The sequence below is a fragment of the Phocoena phocoena genome, chromosome 2 (genome assembly GCF_963924675.1).
Source record: "Phocoena phocoena chromosome 2, mPhoPho1.1, whole genome shotgun sequence".
NCBI lineage: Eukaryota > Metazoa > Chordata > Mammalia > Artiodactyla > Phocoenidae > Phocoena > Phocoena phocoena.
Genome location: NC_089220.1, coordinates 102,069,245 through 102,084,909, shown reverse-complemented (window position 1 = coordinate 102,084,909; position 15,665 = coordinate 102,069,245). Strand labels below are relative to the sequence as shown.

Genomic DNA, 15,665 nt, shown 5'->3' with positions numbered 1-15,665 from the left:
ATAATATTTGTAAATGATCTGAAGTTCACCCAAAAACTCTATAGGTTATTTGGTGGTGTGTGTGTTGGGGGGTGGAATCCTATAGTTTTATTTTATTTATTTATTTAATTTATTTTTGGCTGCATTGGGTCTTAGTTGCGGCACGCGGGATCTTCGTTGAGCCCTGTGGCTCTTCATTGTGGTGCACGGGCTTCAGGGCCATGGGGTCTGTAGTTGTGGTGCATGGGCTCTGTAGTTTGTGACACGCGGGCTCTAGTTGAGGTGTGCCAGCTCAGTAGCTGTGGCGCGCCAGCTCAGTAGTTGTGGCATGTGGGCTTAGTTGCCCCGTGGCGTGTGGGGTCTTACTTCCCTGACCAGGGATCAAACCCTCGTCTCTTGCATTAGAAGGCAGATTCTTTACCACTGGACCACTAGGAAGTCCCAATCCTATAGTTTTAAAAAGCTTATTTCTTCTCAAAGGTAGCATCTTTAAAGTTTTTGTATTATGGAACTTTCTCTAAACGTGATAAAACAATTTAGTGAGCTCTTTCTCACCTGATATACTGTTTTCTTTTGTAAGGAAGGAACAGCTCTCTTGTTGCCCTTATAGTAACTTCTAATTTGTATTTTCTCTAAAATATAAATACCACTAAGCTCAACATTTTGTTTCTCTTTTGATTCACACAAGCCCTCAGGGACATGAAGACCTCTTTTACCTCAGTGGATAAAAGAAAACTCTTTACTCTTAATCTTTTCACATATTTGGAAAGGACCAGTATCTTGTTTCACTTTTTTTTTTTTTTTTTTTTTTTTGCTGTATGCGGGCCTCTCACTGCTGTGGCCTCTCCCGTTGCGGAGCACAGGCTCCGGACGCGCAGGCTCAGTGGCCATGGCTCACGGGCCCAGCCGCTCCGCGGCATGTGGGATCTTCCTGGACTGGGGCACGAACCCGTGTCCCCTGCATTGGCAGGCGGACTCTCAACCACTCCGCCACCAGGGAAGCCCTTGTTTCACTTTTTATCTCTCATTCATGGAAAGGATTTCAAATTGGGAGTAGATGGAAGATAGGAGCTGGTGAGGAGACATGGGAAAGGGAGGCATCCTAACTTTTTTCTTACAGTTACCTCACAACTAAACCCTCTACTCTGGGGGTCATGGAAGCTTGAGACATGGCAACTCCTGTTTTACGCAAAGGAAAGGTTGATTAGTTAGCCTCAGGAAAGAATCATTAACATCTCAAAATCAATAAAAATTTTAAAATTTAATAGTAAAATTTTAGCAGCTGTGATTTTTTTTTTTTTTTTTTACAGCATTTCTGATACATTATGGGTTATTTAATTAGTAGATTTTTGTGGGCTAGCTTGAAAACACAAACTTTTAGCTTTGGCTCTGTGGAAAACTTTTTTTTCTGATGTGGTTTTAAAACATTTTTAAAATTCCAACCACCAATTTGCAAAGTTTTGAAGATGAAGGTTGGGTCAGGGAGGCCTGTAGTCTATCTAGAAGCTCTTAACAGTTTTTGGTCTGAAGTAATTTCTACTTGCCTTAAATCAGTTAAATCAGTCATTATGTTAAGCACCCAGCGCTATTTATATTTAGGCCTTTGGAGAGACACAAAATAAGCATAAAAGCAGTCACTGTACTTAAGGTATTTTTTTAAGTGGTGAAGCAAGATGTACTTGAGAGTACAAGGCAATATCTAATCAGCTGATGGATTGTGAGGTGTCAAGTGTGAGAATTTTATTTTAGAGAAAGCTTGTTGACAAGGAGAACTTAGGGAAGGCTTTATGGGGAATATGAGTCTTGAATTTAGCTATCAGATGTCTGGTTATGTATACAATTAGGAGAGAACTGTTGAAAGGTGCTGCTACTTCCGGGAGAATTGGAGGTAGAGAATTTGAGTGGTGTAAAAAATGTACCTCATATGTCAAGTCGGTTAAGATGATGGGTTCATATGTAGGATTAATTGTACAGTTTATTTTAGTGAAATGAAACAGCATGACATTGTTAATAAAGCTTTTTTTTTGTTTGAGACAGCTGTGGCCAGGTGGTTTATAAGCAGTTGGCATTAGCTTTGTCAGATGATTTGGGAGTGGAGAGTGGTACCTCGGGGTAAACTTCTCTGAATGTTCTTTGCTTTTAAAGTAATAAAATATTGGTTGTTAGCCCATTTTCCTTCTTTCGCAGGTAAAAAACAGGAAGCAGATGAGTTGAGTGGAGATGCTTCTGTGGAAGATGATGCTTTTGTCAAGGTAAAGTGTTAATTACACAGGTTAAGATGTTTATTTTGAGCCTAGCATTTTGCATGATGAATTCATGCATTTTACTTGAACAATAGACACTGAAATAGGTAAAATAATGATAGAGACTTATGTAATATTGTCAATCTTATTAATTCTCATAGTTGAGAAATATAATAAATAACTTTATCTTTAGTTAAATGAGACAAAGCAAAAAATGTTTGTCCGAGCCTTTAAGTAGAAATCTGAGACATAGGGGCCAGAGGAACAGCTACAGGACAATTGTTATCTTAGTTCCTGGACAAGGTACTGCCCATCGCATTAGCTTTCGTATATAACAAACAGAACTTAGAAAAATGTAGTCCCTAAAATGGAGAGAGTTGCTGATGTGTTGCTACTTGGTGAAGATCAGATTAAGAAATTTGTTTTGCCCTTTAAAGATAAGCCAGGTCTTTATTGGCTAAAAAAGAATGTACTTTAAAACTGACCACCCAGAAATATGAAGTATTTTAATTTTAATTGAGGTTGTGGCAGTTCTATATTACTGTTATTTTTAATCATAGTTAGATTTTTGTTTGTTTGTTTTCATTTTAATGAAGTGTGATCTGCTATTTACTGATCATTAGATCTTAGGTAGTGTGGCATTTGCAGGAGTTATTTAATGAGCATAGTTCCTCTTAAATTATGTACATTTACACCCCATGTATTTCCATCTTCTGTGTACAGTTAGGCCATATTGCCATAACATCTTGAGATGTCTGTGTGCTCCACCATGAAGCCAGCTCATGTCCATTCACCCACCCATCTCTCCTATGGTCTAGCTCTCTACCCTCCCTACGTTATACACACACAAGCCACACAGCACCATGCATCTCAATGCTTTGTATCTTGCACTTTGAGGGCAGGCACAGAGAGAAAGAGATGTTTGGTTGAGGAGTTAGCCCTGCAGTCAGATAGTTTAGGAAATGTTTGCTCAGGGATCCATTAAAATTGATGATTGCATGTCTGTAACCAGCTTTCGTTTGAGCATTTAAGAACTCTTCAGTCTTTGTGTTCTTTTATCCTTGTGGTATATCTTCCATTAGGTTTGTTCCTTTGCTCTTATTTTCTCTAGTTATCTTCACTAGTGAGTGCATGATTAAGCCAAAATTACCCATAAGCTGGAAAAGCATTGTGACTTAGTAAAAACCCTTTTAGTTTTCACATTTCTAACTTCCTTTCAGCTCTTCAGTTCATAAAAATGTTTCAGTCGTTTGAAACATTACGAGATGTAATATTGCTGTCTCTTATATGTACTGCAGAGGATGCCTTTGTGTAATTATTAAATGAACCTGGTCTCATAATGTCTAGAAGAACAAAAGAGCTTTTAAAAAAATACTATTTAAATATATCTTCACTCTCTTTATATTTCTTTTTCCCTTTGGAAGTATCCGCGTATGTGATGAATTTGATAGAAATTAAGTGAATATGCTTTCCCTGTTTCTCAGAGTTGGCAATTTTGGAATTTATACAGTAGTGGTGGGTAAATATCACCTATTGCTTAGATACATGAATACTATAGGAATTACTTCTACTTATAGGTGAGGAGAATGGTCAAAGTTGGCACTTCAGAGTAGATGAAGTACCCTCAGTGACTTCCCTTGTGATTTTCTTTTGTTTTGCACCTATTCTTCCACCATCATATAACCAACCACCTACTCCATTTTCAATCCCCTATGTTCCTCCACCCATAGGTAGTGAAGCTGGTTAAACCTCTGTCCCAGAGACGCCCTGCTCCCCAAGCACTCAGTATTCCAAAACAATCGTATTTCTTCTTGGTGCCCACCAGAAATTTCTATTCACTCATTGCAGTTCAGCTATGAATGATTAATAGTTATACCCCTGCACTTTTCCCCTTTTAACTCAGAAACTTTTTGTTAAATCTGCTAGATGTACCATGAGAATAGGAAAGGAGGAAGGGATGTTCATTGCTTTCAACCCTTTCTCTGCAGTTAATCAAAGAGGGAACTAGGCATATTGCTGCTTTTCTTGGTTTCTACTGAGGTACCCTTGTATCCTTAAACTTTGAAGGGCAAACAGATATTCTTTCACAGAGGCAATCCCAACCTATGTTCCCCTGCTTAATCGGCTTTGTGGCATAGTGGTAGATTTCAAAGCTAATACATTTAGATTAATTATTTGCATATTTTCTAAGAACAGACATTGGTGTAACAGTTGGGATTCCTTATTATTAATTGGAAATAAACTTTATATTATCGTATGTAAGATTTCCGTGGTCTTTGAAGTTAAATCAAACTGACATGTGGAGAAAAGAAGTCATTTCTTTGAAGCCGTGTCTTGAAGGATGGCTCATACAAATATGTGATTTGGTAAATATTAAACAACTGGAACTTGAGAGCAATCCAGTTAGTGTGTATGTATTTCAGTGTAAGAGATTTGGGAACTCAGATGCGTAGTTTAATGACCTTGGTTTTAGACCCCCTCTATTTTTAAAGACACAGTTAGTGTGTCCTATAAAATGATTGAACTTTGACTTTGGGAATAATGTCAAAATATGATAAAAGTGAAAACATTTAGAGATGTAAATTACCAAAAAGGTTTGGTGGACAGCCTATAGTACTTTGCCTCGAGTTGTACCAAATTTTCTTACCATTAAAAGGACTGTGAATTGGAGCATCAAGAGGCACATGAACAAGACGGAAATGACGAACTAAAGGACTCTGAAGAATTTGGTGAAAATGAAGAAGAAAATGTGCATTCCAAGGAGTTACTTTCTGCAGAAGAGAACAAGAGAGCTCATGAATTAATAGAGGCAGAAGCAATAGAAGATATAGAAAAAGAGGACATCGAAAGTCAGGTGTTTAGCCAGTTTTTTTTAAAACGTGACACAGTTACATTAAGTACTAAATAATAAAAACGTATTTTTCTAGTTCAATGTGAAAGTCACAGAACTTTAAAAAAAAATATTTTTAAAGTTATTTATAAATCACTCAGACTCCTACCATCTAAGATGACCCTTTTATTTTTGCTTATTATCTTCCACATATGTATATATTTTTACCTAGTAGTTATCATGCTATAAGTTGCTATTCTATATAATATTTTCACATAGCATATCATAATGACTTCATAATTCTTGTGTTACACCACAGTTTATTAGACTGTTTTCTATGTGTCTAATAGCTACTCCTTTAATTTGGGATATTTAAGTTGTTTACTACCCTGCTATGAATGAGTGTACCAATCTAACTCTGACCTTGCTAACATTATAAGGTGGTAGTTTTGGTTTGTTTTGTTTTTACTACTTTAGAAGATATAAAAGACTAGTTTGCATTTATTTGGTTGTTATCAAGGGTGGGGAAATTACTTATGAAGTTTTAACTTAAAAGCATATAATTTTTAAATCTTTTCTTTGAATGAAATAGATCATTTGTCCTGCTTTGAAGTGTGTTAGTACATCTTAAGAAAATCAAGGGATTAGGGGGTCAGTATTCATACTTAGAACACTTTGTTCTACCTAGCCTAATAAATGAAGGGCTCATGAAGGACATTTTTCTAATTCTTTTATCAATGTGACTAAGCATTTCTGTTGGCATAAAAAATATAGCCTGAATTATTAAGCATTGACTTAGGACCCATGGTATCCATAGACCCTGCACAGAACATGAGGCAAGTGATAATCGGGTATAGCATAAAAGCATTCTCATGTTACCCAGATATTTTGTAAAGCAAAGCTATTGTATACCCTTTTACTTAGGAAATTGAAGCTCAAGAAGGTGAAGATGATACCTTTCTAACAGCCCAAGTAAGTTTACATTTAGTCCTATGAATTTGATATTGTGGGTGGAAGGGCTTGGAAAAGGAATCTTATTTTGACTTCATAATTCTTTAATTCATAAAATTGCCTTAAATTTAATACTGAGTTACTTATGTGGTATATACAAAATACTTTAAAGTGGCAGCTGAAATTTCTGTTGCCATAGAGGTAATTGGAAGTTTTTACAACAACGTTCCTACCATTTTCAAAATAAAAATAAAAACAGTCTATCCTTTGTATAAAACATGACTAGTTACCAGTCTTTTGGGAAGCCTTCACACTCCTTGATTTTTTTTGGTCACTTTGGTATAAAATAAATCATTTAAAAGTACTAATATCCTTTTCAAAGCTTTAGAATTTTGTTAATTTAACACTCCTAGGATGGGCATAGTATAAAAATGATAAAAATCTCTGTTCAATTAATTTACTTGGGGTATGTATGTATGTATGTGTGTGTAGAAAATGACAACTCTTCTATTCTGTATTAGATTTTGTTTTTGGTATATGTGATACGCATAGTGTACACTTTAAAGTATGACGTACAGATGCTATAAACACATTTATAGCTCAATTTCTCTACTAAAAAATTATCCTTTGTCTTTTTCTCATATCTGTACTCAAGAATGCCTTGTTCATGTACCCTCTTTAAATAGTATACTTTCAAATAGAGATAGGGATTCCCTCTGTTTACGAGATTTAGAAAAAATAGTGATCCAGCTGTGTTTTTTCCTCATTCTAATATTTACTGGAAGAGTGTATAATGGGGCGTATATTCACAGACTGCTTAGCTGATTGCCTCTGGTCATGCCTTCTTTCCTGCAGCTCTCTTGCCTTTGAAATGCTGGTGAGGCTATACATTGGCTCTCTGTGTTTATTGCAATGGGGAGAAATTGCATTCCTGGGAGAAATGTTTTTGGTAATTTGGAATATTCAGGAAGGAAATATTAGGACTCCGAAAGTCTGTAGACTTGTCCCCCATACTATCCTCAGGTGCATTCATTTCTGAATGATGGAAAGTAGATGAGGAAGATCAACTCCCACATGGGAGGAGTACCTTTTATAGATTACTAATTTGCAAAAAGGTAAAGTTGAACTCTTCATATTCTCTGGCAATGAGTTTTTTAATTTTCATCAAGGGCCTCTCTTACAGTTGCACAGGTTGTGAGTATGTGAAAGCATCACATCTAAGGGTCCCCATTCTCATAATAGATTATATGTTTATTGTAGAAATTTAACAGATAGAAGTATCTTAAGGAATGAGTGCCTTTTTCTAATTTTTGCAAATTTTTATGGGCTAGATTTGGCCTTGCTCCCATTCCATCCTGAGAATGAAATAACACATATACTTCTCATCAAGGGGCAAGTTTTGCTTTATCATATCAAAAGGAAGGTTACATCTTCAGAGAAGTTTTAAGTAAAATGACCTTTTTCCTCTTCCTAAATGATGTATAGTGGAATATCTAGAAATATATATGAATGTATCTGAGTTCCATCATGATCTGCTGCTTCTAAACATGACTAATGAATGTATTGTCTTACTACGTGTGTTAAGGAATACTGCATAGAGTGTACTCATCACACAGCTTCTGCTGTTATCAATTCATGGGCAGTATTATTTCATCTATACCTCTGTTCACTTCCGCTTTTCTGGATTATTTTGAAACAAATTCCAGACATCGTATTTCACTTTAAAAATTTCAGTATGTAAAAATTTCAGAACTCTTTTATTTTTTACATTATTACTCCTAAAACACGATTTTTAATATCTTCAATTACTCAGTTGTCCAAAATTTTTTTAAAAAACAGGTTTTATTTGAATCCAGATACAGATAAGATCGAGACATTGTGATCGATTGAAATGTCTTTTAGGCCTCTTTTAATCTCTAGGTTTTCTCTCCATCTTTTTTCCCCTACTATCTTATTTGTTAAAGAAATTGAGTTGTTTATCCTATAGAACAAGAGTTGGCAAAGTTTTTCTTAAAAGGCCAGGTAGAAAAGGCCATCAGCCGTTGTGGGCCATATGGTCTGTCACAGCTATCCAACTCTGCCATTGTAGTGTGAAAGCAGCCACAGACATTAGGTAAATGAATGGAGATGGCTGGTTCAATAAAAATATTTACAAAAAGAGCATCTAGCATAGTTTGACAAGTCATAGAGCTTCCAAAGTCTATATTTTGCTGATTACATTCCTATGGATTCGTTCAACTCTGTTTACTGTATTTCCTGTAAGTTGGTAAGTTGGTTATAGGATCCAGAGGTTTACTATCTGATTCCTGCACCCCCATCTCCATCCCCGCAAGACATACAGCTAATTTCCAGGTAGTGTTGTATTCTTCTATTTGGATACACATAATGTTTGACTGTATCTTCTTGGTGATGGTACCAATCATTGATGATCCATACTGCACTGGTTATTTAGGGAGATCAAAGTGGTGATATTCTAATTCTGTCATTTTTTTCTTTATTTGTTAGCTGGAATGTTCCTTGGAAAGAGAAACTTCTCACCTGCTATTTGGTTACCCCGTGGTACCATTTACAAAGAAAGGCGGGATATATGTTTGATTATTTTTCTTTTATTTACCGATTTTCAAAATAATGAGCTGGTTCATGAGCATCTCCAATAGTGACTAATGAGGTTCTTTTTTTTTTTTTCTTTTTCTCCCATAGTTTCATTTTGAACTCATGGACTTAAATATTTTTAATGTATTTCAGTCCATTGTAGTTATTATCCTTATTAATGCTCAAATTGTCCCATCTGTAGCCAGTGAGAACCTCTTCAAGTTGGCTTTTGAGTCCTTTCAACATGATCCTAGTAGTCTTTGCTTCTGTGCTTTCTGGTAAAGATGTTCCATTTCCTGCTCCAGACCTGTAATTAGCCATTTTTTCCTTTTAGTGGTAAATAGTATTTCAAGACAATAATCTCCATGGTAGGGGTATTCATTGCCATTGGGTTATTCATGTTTTCTAGGCCTTTTCAATGTACAGTGCTAGAGAATGTGTTTTTTGTTTGCTTGTTTTTGTTGGTTTTTACTTCTAAGATAAAATAGATTTTGAGTTCATAAGGATACTTCTAAGTTAATTATTTTCTTTATCTCACAGTGTATATACAATAGTCCTAGAATGATAATACCAACACCGCCACCAGTGTGATTTCTGAAAATAATTTAAGGTTTTTCTCCCCAGTTGTCTCTCCTAAGGATGTACCCCTCTAGGAACAAACAAATCACTGTGTTTTAGACTAGTCTTCTGTATGATCACCAACTAATACATATTTAGGTTGACTTGTTTCATTTTATTTTCAATGTTTAAGTATTGTTTTTTAAAAAATTTAATCTGTAACTTCTTGTGAGTCTATAGTTATTTCAAAATAAAAAGTTATAATTCTAAATTTAATTTTATAATTATTTAAAATATTTACATGGTTCCAAAGTCAAATCTAAAAGACAGAATATATTCCAAAAAGTCCCCTTCACCCGTCCCCTTATTGGTGAACTTTCTAAAATTCAGGATTTATCCTTTTATCACTTGTTTTTAAAAATATAAGTAAATAGGCAGTGCCTTTGAATAGCGATATATTTATTTAAAGCCAGTCTTCAGGCTTTGACTTGAAGCTTAAATCTTTAGCTCTCAGGTGTTAGCCTCTAAGCAGTTTGTCATACCAGGTAGAATTTGGTTTGCATTCTGTTAGTTACTTATAATATTGTGAGTTTGGGCATGTTTTCTTAGTCAATTTCTATGTCTGTAAAATGAACATTGTAAGTCCTACCTGCTAGAGTGATGTGAAGATCAATCATATACCCTGGCACATAGTGCATGTGTAGTTAGTGGTTACTTGTAGTATTGTTTTACTTGCTTGAAGGTATCAGTTACTTGAGAATTGTTTGGAAAATTTTCTCCAAAATGTTTGTATTTGGTAATGCTTTAATTCTTAAAAATTTCCTCTAGTGTCAATCTTGTCAATCTTCTATGATTGCATCATGTATATTCCTTTTTCCATTTGCCTTTGCCCCTAATGTGTCATTAACTTGAAGGGCCTTCCCTTTTTTTGTCATACGAAGTCTACATACCTCTCAAAGCCAGACTTATCTCTGTCTCTTCCATAAAGCTCTCTCTCATGTAGTGCTTTACTGTTGACAGAGAACTTTTTACACCCCTTATCTTATTTAATTCTATATATCCTATTTAGGTCATATGTTATCTCTGTTTTATAGGTAAAATTCACCTAGGTAGATGACACTACCACAGAGTAAAACTGTTTTAGTGGTAAAGACAGAATAAATAACTACGTCTCATGGTGCCTAGTCTGGTATTCTTTTAACTAAATGACTCCACACTCGTAATTGTTGTTTTCTGAATTCCATTGTACTTACACAGTGCTGCAGTTAGTTCAGTCCCTCCACCTAAAAACAGTAGTGTCTTACACTACATTTATTCAGTAAATTCATTCAACAAATATTTGTTAAGTGCTTATTATGTGCCAGGTATTTTGTATTTCCCACAGTCTTTAGCGTATTGCCAGATAGATAGCAGGTAGAAGGTTTAGGGTTATCTTGAAGGTTTATTGTAAATTAGTCAGACTGAAAACAGTGTTTATATACAAGTCAGGGGAAAGGAGGCCTTCCAGAAGAGGTCTTCTTACTTGGTTCATATATGTACATGTATCACAAGATTAACCTAGGGGAAGGTAATAGAATGGGTATATAGTAAACACTGTTAACTGAAAAACAAGTCCTAGGCTTGTCTTTATCTCTCACGAGTCATTGCTGCTCCTAGAATGAAATAAAAATAGAGAAGCTTTCTGTATTAATTTTCACATTTGACTTAAGGGTTGTAGATCCATTACAAAGATAAACAGCATGAACATTATAGACATTTGTTTTCATTTTCGTATGTGAAATACATTTTTTCAAGATTAGCACAAAAAGTAGTTAATTTAAAAGGATGCTTTTCATTGTGGTTACTTATTTACCATATTCCTTATTCTGAAAAAACATCTGTTTTCAGTGGAGGAAAATGATTTTCAAATAAGGTACATGTCACGTCTGTGCCTATATATCATTTACAGGGAAAAATTTCCACTGTCTTTCTTGTATTTCTTGGTTTGTTTCTTTATTGTAAGGAATGGTTTAACCTTAGTAGTGAGTGCTATGTTTACTGCACATACTGAACAATAACGCAAATATGCACGAGTGTGTGGCTCATCTTTTCTACTAACCCTAGTTGTTTTTGTGCTTCACTCCCATTGTAATCAGTTTGTTTTCTGGAAGTTGGCTCAGACTCCTTTCCTAGGGACATTTAAGTATATGTAATAAGGCTAGTGTTACTACTATTTTGAGAAACTAAAGTTGTGAAACCCTTCAGAAGACCTGTTGTGTAATTAGGATAGATACCTAAAAACTCTTGAGCAAAGTAAGGCAAACCTTACCAATTATTTTAGCAGCTAGAAATAACATTTCTAATTGGCAGAAAGATTTTTACATCACAGTATTTTTAAAAATTTTACTTTTTTTAAAATGGCAAATACTTTGGCCATTTTTTTTTCTTGAACATATCAATATTGCATCTCTAAAACAATATCTTGGAAGTGGTGTGCTGTTGTATCACAGGTAGATAAAGGAGAGGCAAGTTGCATTCTTTAAGTTACTTTATTCTGCTTTTAAGTAAAAGTTGAGATATTCCAGTTTATTTATCCCTCTGAGATAAATGACTAAAAGAGTTTGGGAGAAAAAGACTTATCAGTAATTCCAGCATAACTCATCCTTCCTTTGCTGCCACTGCCTACCACTCCACCCAAGCTAAAGCATTTTTCTTTCCTTTCCGGATGTTGCACATTAGAAATGTAATGATTAAAACTAAATTCCAGCATAACAATTAGGAGCTTATTAGAGCACAGTATAATGGACTTATATAATAATAGGATTCATATTGCTGTCAGTCAGTAATCTACTTGTTCTGGACTATTTTACTTCCTAAGCTTATGGCTTAATTGTTTTAGTGTTTTCAGTTTCCTTCATGTTACTTTAGTTTGCAGTACAATTGGTCATTCCCTAATTGGGGCACTTATGTGTTAACTTAAAGTTGAAAAATTATTTTAAAAATGACTTCTCAGAAATATGTGTGTTACCCAAATGTTAATTTTGAGCATATGGTAAAATATTTGACATTTTTAAGGAATGCATGCTTTTATATGAATCTAAAATTGTGTTATAAGATTAATGCGGCATTTAAAATTTTGTTTACAGTTCAGTTTTGCCTTCAGTCTAATTTCCCTGCTAGGCTGTCGCTCTAAGGCACTGTTCTTAAAGTGTAGTCCCTGGACCAGCATCAGCGTCACTGAAACTTGTTAGAGATGCAGATTCCCAGGCCCTACTCCAGACTTGAATCAGAAACTCTAGGGTTGGTGCTCAGCAATCTCAATCTCAATCCCAAGTCCTCAGGGGATTCTGATACAGACTCAGAGTTTGAGAACCACTACTCTAAGGCTTCGTGTACGGTAGCTTCACACCACCTTGACTAAAAACAATCTACTTCTACTCAGCTTTTATTTTAAAAGTTATAAGTTAAAACATTCCTTAATTTTTTTCCATTACTGAGATTATAATGCATATTACTAGCTTATTTGTTATGATCTTTAATTTTGGGAAATGTTGTTTCTATTTTGCTATAATTCAGTTATTTTTGTAGTATTAGCTTGGTGTAGAGTAAATAAAGATTTTCCCCTCTGTGCTATTCTTGTTTTCAAGCCAGCACATGCTTAATTTTAGATTACGTGATGTCACAAATTTTAAAATTGAAATATCACATATTTTAAAATTAAAGCCAATCATTTAAAAAATTGTGTTACTTGTTTTGATTACCTTAGCACAAATACCATTTTTAAAGTGGCTGACCACCATTGTATATGAGACAGCTTATGAATTCATTTTAACAGATTAAAAAGGAATGAAGAACTTGAAACTACTCTTGTAGTCATTCTTACTTCTGAGATGCCTAAGAAGGGAGTGTTTTTTGTTTATTTATTTTGTTTATTAATATGCATTCCATCCCTTGAAAAGTATATGTTTTCATGTTAGATTTTCTGGTACATTTTGAATAGTATGCCCTAAGAGTGCCTTTGAGCCGAGTCATGTAAAATAATCAGGGCAGGCTTTTTATTGGCATCTTTTTGCATCCTCTTTTTTTGGGGCGGTGGGGGGCCCGCGCCTCATGGCTTGCGGGATCTTAGTTCCTAGACCGAGGGTCGGACCCGAGGCCCAGCAGTGAAAGCGCCGAGTCCTAACCACTAGACCGCCAGGGAATTCCTAGTGGCTTTTTGATATGAGTAAGAGTCTGGTTATTTAAACTAGTTTTGAGTAGTGAAACTAAGTAATCCAGTTCATTGTTGATATAATCATTGACAGATTTGCCTGTTTCCTTGTGTAAAATCATGTATACCAGACATATGCTACATTTCTGTAAATGTGTTTTGGTTCAGTTCCGATTGGAATATCCTGTATTTGTTAGTGATAGGCGTCTCTAATATTATTAAATCATTCAGCAATCAAACTTGATAGATCTTGTACTATTACTGAAATCCAGTTTTAAATGAATTCATTTTACATTTGATTATTCTTTGAATTTCAGGATGGTGAGGAAGAAGAAAATGAGAAAGGTATGTTTGATGCTAAGTAGAGTTTAAAAATTGGTGACACTTAGAAAAACAGTAAATTATGTGAAAAGAAAACATTCCTTATTTGAAATCTTATTTTTGAAATGAGTTTATTTTCAAATTTATCAACTTAGTGAATTAAGGTATCACCTTGATTTTATTTTTCAATTGGTTTTAATTTTTTTTTTAACACTTTAAAGATATGTTCTAACTTAATGGTACATATCAGTTACTGTAGTGGACAATGCCATTTCTTACTTAACCCAATTTAAAATTTATTTTTAAAAATAACTCCTAGCATACGGTAAGTTGATTACATTCTTAAGACTGGCACTGCAGTAACTCATACGTGCTTATTGGGAGTCCTGGTATGTAATGGATAATTAATTTTACAATTAGCCCTAAAAATGTTGGGTGACCAGGAGACTGACTTTTTGTTTGCTGCTTAGAGAAATTTCATACAGTCTTCTGACAGTTTCAGTAGTTTAGGAGAGCTATCTCATCCAATACCATTGCAGGGACACCAGTAGCAAAATACGTGGTCAGTATGAGGTTTATGGAAGAGTTCTTGGAAAGACGTCAAAGGATCCTCCAACTTTGGACTAGAAAGGACATGGAACAGGGTTCTAAGCAAGAAAGAATAAAAAACCTAGAAGAAATGATGAAGTAAAGCTACCAGCTGAAAATCTCAGATGCCCGAAGCCTTTCTATTTTGGGGGAATGCAAGACATCTTTGAAGATGGTAATTGCAGGACTGACTGGACAGGATGAAGCCTGGAAATAACCACTTTCCTAAACGTTAATGGAGCAGGCCATCTTTGGAGCCTCCTGTAGCAGTTTTCCATGTGATTCTGGACTACACAAGAACTGAATAAGAAGAGCGAAAAAGATGAGGCCCTGAATACTTTGAAGACCGATTGGTATCCTCAGACTGTGACCTTTCAAGACGTCACCATTGGAGTTACGAAGGTCACAAGAGTTAAATCCCAAGATAATTTGAACATTGAATACCAAATCTGCACATTTGTCACTCTCTCATGGAGGAAAAAAATCTTCCATATGCCATTAACTTATAACCAGAAATGAAGAGCTGGTATCCTCAGGATGGAACCACTTCTTCACTTTTGTTATTTGGTATTTGTATTTAGAGATCATTTTTTTCCATGAAGAATAAGTGATCCTGGGTAAAGGATTGTTTATGTTAGTTAATACCCTTGTGTTTTTCTTCCTAACCTTCCATCAGTGCTAATAACTGGCTTTATATTTTCTAGGTCCTATTCTAGCTTATGAATATGAAATTGTTTAAACTTCTTGTTTTGCCGTATTTATTCCTGTTAAATCCTCTTAGATATAGCAGGTTCTGGTGATGGTACACAAGAAGTATCTAAACCTCTTCCTTCAGAAGGGAACCTAGCTGAGGCTGATCACACAGCTCATGAAGAGATGGAAGCTAATACGACTGTGAAAGAAGCTGAGGATGACAACATCTCGGTCACAATCCAGGCTGAAGATGCCATCACTCTGGATTTTGATGGTGATGACCTCCTAGAAACAGGTAAAAATGTGAAAATTACAGATTCTGAAGCAAGTAAGCCAAAAGATGGGCAGGACGTCATTGCACAGAGCCCGGAGAAGGAAAGCAAGGATTATGAGATGAATGCGAACCATAAAGATGGTAAGAAGGAAGACTGCGTGAAGGGTGATCCTGTCGAGAAGGAAGCCAGAGAAAGTTCTAAGAAAGCAGAATCTGGAGACAAAGAAAAGGATACTTTGAAGAAAGGGCCCTCGTCTACTGGGGCCTCTGGTCAAGCAAAGAGGTTTGTTTTTCTATGTCAGTTCTTTACGATACTGAATTCCAGCATTCAATAAGATCACTCTACATTAAGGGGGTGGCTTCAAGACCATGTACAGTAATTAGTACTTATGATCCTGCCTATAATATTTTTGATCGTCATAAGTTACTTTTAAAAAAAAATTCAAG

General features: G+C 35.3%; 1 protein-coding gene across 2 annotated transcripts in view; it reads left to right on the top strand.

Annotated features, from left to right (window-relative positions):
* SLTM (SAFB like transcription modulator) overlaps positions 1-15,665 on the top strand; it is a 43,589-nt gene that overhangs the window by 9,791 nt on the left and 18,133 nt on the right. Inside the window, exons 3-7 of one of the 2 annotated variants that reach the window (XM_065871410.1) lie at positions 2,167-2,231; positions 4,879-5,076; positions 5,977-6,024; positions 13,660-13,687; positions 15,087-15,501. In XM_065871410.1, the coding sequence (XP_065727482.1) occupies positions 2,167-2,231; positions 4,879-5,076; positions 5,977-6,024; positions 13,660-13,687; positions 15,087-15,501 (754 nt within the window). Of the gene's footprint in view, positions 1-2,166; positions 2,232-4,878; positions 5,077-5,976; positions 6,025-13,659; positions 13,688-15,032; positions 15,502-15,665 lie in introns of both variants that reach the window. The other variant, XM_065871409.1, reaches the window with a different exon arrangement.